The sequence below is a fragment of the Triticum aestivum genome, chromosome 3A, assembly GCF_018294505.1.
Source record: "Triticum aestivum cultivar Chinese Spring chromosome 3A, IWGSC CS RefSeq v2.1, whole genome shotgun sequence".
NCBI classification, from domain to species: Eukaryota; Viridiplantae; Streptophyta; class Magnoliopsida; order Poales; family Poaceae; genus Triticum; species Triticum aestivum.
This window is the reverse complement of record NC_057800.1, coordinates 61,599,140-61,605,098: the sequence shown is the minus strand read 5'-3', so window position 1 is coordinate 61,605,098 and position 5,959 is coordinate 61,599,140. Positions and strand designations below refer to the sequence as shown.

Below are 5,959 nucleotides of genomic sequence, written 5' to 3'. Positions count from 1 at the left end.
GGTCACATCTAGATGTGCTTTAGCAAAACAATTAGAAAAGCATGTCTCCATAAACCAGAATACTGGGAAGCGCACAGAAATGATGGAACCGCTGATGCACCGGCGAGTGGACCTATCAAGCCAAATAACGGGTGCAAAAATGTGGCAAGAGGATACAGCACACTAGCTCAAAACATCCGAAAGCACCGCAAGCGTACAGTAGGCACCAAAATGGGAAGGCTACAGCCATCATTCATTCACGCAGCCACTAAATTACACAATGCGCTCCGGAGTACACCATTTTGAGGGGCAGCCAAAATTTATTACCCTATCGACACGCTGTGAAAGGCGAAACCACCTTTCTGAAACTCAGATGCAATCTTTCCGTCGCCGCGAAAATGCTGATCGCTACGCATTGTAAGAGTGAGGAGGTAAAGTGGAGAAATGCACAACACAAAGAAAAAAACGGTGTGGTCAATTGGGTCAGCTGCCTTTCTCAAGATTCTCAGCTTCTCGCCGCTGCCTCTCTTTCGCCTCCTCGCGTAATCTGTCCTCCTCTCGCCTCAACGCTTCGGCCGCCTCTTCCTCGGCCTCCTCTCGCTCCCTGCGCTCATCCTCCGCGTCCTCTCTTTCATCAAGATAATCAAACTCCTTTTCTGCAGCCATAGCCTTCACTATAGGATCCCGCAGCTCGGATATCAAACCTCCACCAACCTTGTACTCCTGCTCGTCGCCGACAAGGAATAGCCGCTGGTCAGGGCCTGTCGCCATCGGTATGTCAACAGCAAGCAGCTTCATGTCATACTGCAAACGAATTAGAGCAAGGTCAGAAAATTTGCTGTCATTGGGATAATAATACCATTCGTTTACTACTTTCTCAAGCAGGATGAGATCTTATGTTAGCTCTCTTCATACATGCAGTAGTATATAATACTAAAAGCAGTGATTTCTGGATGGCAGGGAATGGGCAAACACCAAAACTAACTATTTGAATACAAACGACCAGTCGATCATAATGTTGTATGACAGAAATATCATCTTTCTATGATAAACTTCGTTCATTTCTGCATAAGGGCTGCCAAAAAAAAACTGACGTAAGCACAAGATTGTGCATTAAGTTTGAAGAGTAACCAACAATTTGGTGGAAATTTTCTTCACTTAACTCTACCTTTGGAATAAATTGTTCAAGTTTTCACTCACACACTAATGGTCCGGTACTTAATTATATGGTCCATGCATAAGTACCAGACTGTTCAATCTGGAGGTACTGAAGTAGAGGTTTCTACAAAATAGAGAAGAACATTTTAAATACCTGTCCTTTTTTCTTCTTGACCTCAACACTTACAAGACCCTTTCTTTCTGATCCTTTGATGGGGAAGATAAGAAAGCACCGTTTGCCACCAACCCTAAATTTGAAGTCCTTTAGTTTAGGGCCTCCACCAGACATAACATATGCTCTGACATCAGTGCCAGCTAAGGGCGCACCCATCACTTCAAGGATTGCAGCAGATGTATTGAGCTTTGTCATTGCAATCCTGTAAACCTTGTCAGGATTTATGGTGAACCTTGCACGTGCGTACATGCCCTATGACAAACATAGACAAATGAAATCATTTAATTTCCCCAAAACCATCGCATCATCTGTCTAGCAAAGCTGCACAAAAAAGCCTAGATTGCCAACTATACCCTTCTATGAGTAATCAACATGATACTATAGCAGAGGATAAAACAAAAAAGGTGCAGAAGATAAAACAGAAGGTGCCACTGAAATTTTGTGATGAGCTATAACGTGCTGCAGGTGCAAGTAGACTACTTATTGTAACTTACCAGTTTACGAATTCACACACCCTAGTATTTTTACACTCTGTCGCTGCACCTCAGCAAACAAAATACTCTTCACCATAAACTTAATATGGACAAGGCCATGAGCACCCAAAAGTCAAGGCTTCTATGTTTCAAGGGATTTTCTTAGCATTTGGAGGATGCAAACCACAATATTTTGATTTTTAGGACTACAATCCGCAATATTTTTCTATGACCTCCTCTGCTCTATTTCATAGCAAAATTTCCATCGTCTAACGCATCTTGAGAAGAATACTAGTTTTCTGATGGTGCAACCAAACATAATCTCAAGAGGGTGTGAAACTACAATCCTACATTGTCTCTATTCCTGCATTTTTTTCAATCATATGAATCAAAGAGGCCCAAATTACTGTAGCGTCCATGCGGACCAAAAATGACATAAATATGAACGAGCGACGGTATTATAAGTATGCCTGTCCTGTACTCTGGTTTTGTGATTAAACTTCTACTGACATTTTGAAACACAGCATAGGCCCTTGATTTGTTGCCCTACATGGTAAAGCACCATGTGCGTACCAATTCTCAATGAATATCCACATAGTGGATTCTGATGCATCATCTACAGTTAATGACAAAATTTACTTTATGAACAATAGAAAAATTTGTTTCTTGAGCAATCAAAGGTGCAAGTACAGAATGAAAGTAATGTGTCCTATGGTTTTCTGGAGGTGCAATCAAACATCATTTCAATCCCCTAGGACTCAAGAAGGCGTGATACCGTAATCCTACGTTTTCTCTATATTCCTATAAAAAAAATTCATGGTAATCAAAGAGGCCCAAATTACTCATGCGCACCAAAATGACAAGACACATGAACAGGCGACATTGTTATAAGCATGCCTATCCAGTACTTTGGCTTAGCAATTAACTGGCAGTGATATCTTGAAACAAGGTGTACACTCGATTTGTTGCGCTATATGGTAAAGCATCATCTGCGAGGGCAGTAGTTGCCAGGGCAATCAACCACTATCTAAGAACCCAGTACCACTTCTCGATGGACATCCACTTGGTGAATCCTGATCGTTCCTCTATGTTTAAGAACAAACTGTATGAGTCAGTGCATTTACCCTACGAACAACAGACAGTGAATTTGGTTCTTAAGCAATCCAATGTATAAGTACAAAACGTAAGTAATGGCTGGTGGCAGCTCAGATGTAATGGTAAATCCAAAGGAAAAATATCTTCACACTGATAGCACGGTAATATGGTATGATCTGCACATTTCTAGCATGGGATGCCAGCCCATCAGGGTGAACTGGTCTCTTTTAGGAACAGTGTGGCAATTTTGGAAGCATGGCATATACTGCACAGTTTGAAAGGGAAAAATACAGTGGCATTGCAATCCCTACGAAATGAACCGCCTAGAATAATATTGAAGGTTACCCAGAATACCTCACAAAGCTAGATTGTGAGCATAGCCCCGTGACGTTACTGGAATAGTTTCGCCATTTGTGCACTACTATATGTCCGCTAGTTAAACCTATCCGAGACATTGGTTATGTGCAATAAGTGGACCAGAATATACTGTTTCACTGCTCCCCCTCCCTCCCGCGGCGCTCCCGCGAGCGCCCGGGGGGAAAACCCTAGCGCCGCCTCCAGCCCCCCCCCCCCTTCCTCGAGCCTTCCTCCCCTCGCCGCCGCCTCGACGTACTGGCGGGCAAAGCCCGGCCAGTGCTGGCGGCGGCGGGGCCCTTTCCTTCCCCCTCTCGGCCCGGCAGGCGCGGGCTTCCGGGTCGGGCGGCGGCGTGGCGGCAGCAGCTGGCGGCGGCGACGCGAGTTGTGGGCGGCGGCGTGAAGGGGCTGCACCGGAGGTGGTGCGCGGAGGGCTCCGGCGGCGGCGTTCGGCCAGATCTGGGACCTGCCGGCGAGGGCCGCGGATGGCGTGGGCTGCGGGCGTCCGCCCCTACCATGGCCTCGGCTGGTGGTGGTGGAGGCGCAGCGGCGGTGGCCGGTGGGCGTGCTGGTCGGGATTCAGTCGTCCCGCCGGCTGGACGACGACGGCAGGGCAGATGGGCTCCCCGGTGAGTATTCTTGGCGTTCGGCGGCTGTACTTGGGGTCCCTCTTGCCGGTGGTCGAGTCTGCGTCGGTGGCCTTGCGCCGTGCTGCGTCGGCCGCCGAGGTGGGGCGGCACAGGGGTGTGTCCGGTGGGGAGGCTGGCTGGAGGGATGGATGGCGCCGACTTGCTCGGGTCCCCGTCACTGGCACAGGGGTGTGCCGGTCCGGATGCGTCCGCTCCCCCACCTCCCCCTTTCCCCGGCCGCGTGTTGGCTGTCGCAGCTCCGGTGATGTTCAAGGCAGGATGGATGCTGCGGTTCGTCGGTCAGTGGTGTTCCTTTGGTGCAAAGTTGATCTCTTTGGATGGTCTTGGGGGTGTCTGGATGTTGGGCGGCGGCCCTGGCGGCGGGAGGCGTGGCGTTCGGGGGCGGAACCTGCGTCTCAGGTGCGGACGAGCAGCCATGGTTTCGCGGGGGACGTGGCTGCGGGTGGTTGGCGGAGCAGGGGTGTGTCGGCGGGGTGCGAGCACCGGGGCTCATCACTTGCCCAGTCCTTTTCTGGCCGTCGGTGGCGGCGTCCGTGGACGTCGTATCCTTCTTGAAGGCTCCGTCGCGGTGCTCCCACCCCCTGCGTCGCTCCGGGTGAAAACTTGATCTGCGGATCGGACGGTGGCGGCTATTCGTGGTCGTACCCTTCTGGTAGGCACCGTCTTGGAGTCCTTGCTTCGTCATGGTCCATCTCACCCCCTCGGTGGCTCCAAGTGGTTCTTCGTAGCTCATATTATGTTTGCTTGGTTGTGTCCGGGTGGTGTGATGGTGCTCGGCACCTTTGTATCTAGCCTTGGGTGTGTTCGGTGTGTGTCGTGGTGGCGTGTGTTTGTTTGGCTCGCTCAGATGTATGTGATGTTGTTTGCTTTATAAATATAAAGCGGGGGGAAACCCTTTTTCGGTAAACCTATCCGAGAAGTGCATTGTCTAGTACATTTTTGGGATAAGAGAAGTGCAACTTACAGCGAAGGCAACCATGGCGGTGGCGAGCGCGAGGAAGCCGTACTTGGCCATGCCCTCGGAGAGGCCGACGAAGGTGCTGGCGATGCCGAACATGACCCGCCAGAGCGCGATGCAGACGATGACGCCGCCGGCGCCGACGAGCAGCAGGTAGTTGCGCCGCCAGAAGGCCTCGACCTGCAGCCCCACGGCCTCCCGGTACCGCGCCGCGGCGTTCTTGGCCACCTCCACCGGCCGCCCCAGCCCCTTCACCCCCTGCCCGAGCGGCGCGAGCTTCGCCCCCCCGCCGCCGCTCGCGAACTGCCTGACCCCGCCCACGAGCCGCTGCGTCGCCTTGTGCTGCTGCGGCAGGGCCGGAAGGCCGGGCCGCGGCGGCCTCGCCTCGGGCCGCGCGGTGGTGAAGAAGGGGGAGGGGGAGGGGGCGGGAGGGGCGGGGAAGTGGCGGGGGATGGGGGTGGGAGGGGCGCGGGCGGAGGGGAAGGGGGTGGGGGTGGAGCGGAGGAGGAGGTGGCGGTGGATGGTGTGGAGGGCTCGCCGCGAGGAGGTGAGCGCGGCCGCCGCCATGGGGATCGAGATCGGGTTCGCACCTCGCGGCAGTGGTGGGGGAGGGGACGAAGGAGTCGATGGAAGGAAAGGGAGGATGGCTGGTCTGGTTAGACTCGACTGCCTCCACCAGGTTGGACTCACTAGAACAGATTTTTTTTTTTGAGATAATTACAACTACGGTACCTGTACTATCCGGCGCGTAACAAAACAGTCCTGGCACTCGTCCATTGCTCCGATACGGTCCTCAAATACGCAGAAACACTCCAAAACGGTCCTCTGTGCCTATCTCATACGAACCTGGCTACTCCTCCCGTACGCGCGAGGCCCAGACCAGTGCCACATCAGCGCGCGAGGCCCAGACCAGTGCCACATCAGCGCGCGAGGCCCAGACCAGTGCCACATCAGCGCGCGGGCTGGTCGAGCCGAACCGGTTAAAGCGGACGGGCGGCGCACTGGTAGACCAAAATTCCTCATTACCTCCCCAACCCTAAATCACAAAAATCCTCTCCTCTCCTCTCGACGGGCGGCGATAGCATGACGGGGAGCCCTGTTTCCGGCCCCGTCAACC

General features: G+C 52.6%; 1 protein-coding gene across 1 annotated transcript; it reads right to left on the bottom strand.

Moving 5' to 3' along the window:
* Nucleotides 1-208: 208 nt before the first annotated feature.
* Nucleotides 209-5,478, bottom strand: LOC123060285 (uncharacterized). The gene is made up of 3 exons (XM_044482906.1): nt 4,849-5,478; nt 1,292-1,564; nt 209-783 (listed from the first exon to the last, which is right to left on the bottom strand). The coding sequence occupies exons 1-3, from the start codon at nt 5,407-5,409 to the stop codon at nt 463-465; spliced, it is 1,155 nt and encodes a 384-aa protein (XP_044338841.1). The 5' UTR covers nt 5,410-5,478; the 3' UTR covers nt 209-462.
* Between the last annotated feature and the right edge of the window lie 481 nt (nt 5,479-5,959).

Bases quoted from the DNA above. Each gene is read 5' to 3' on its own strand.
- LOC123060285 (XM_044482906.1), bottom strand. From the start codon at position 5,409: ATGGCGGCGGCCGCGCTCACCTCCTCGCGGCGAGCCCTCCACACCATC. The intron at 1,565-4,848 runs GTAAGTTGCACT...TGTTTGTCATAG, and splicing joins CCGCCATGGTTGCCTTCGCT to GGCATGTACGCACGTGCAAG. The intron at 784-1,291 runs GTATTTAAAATG...ATTCGTTTGCAG, and splicing joins TCAAGAAGAAAAAAGGACAG to TATGACATGAAGCTGCTTGC.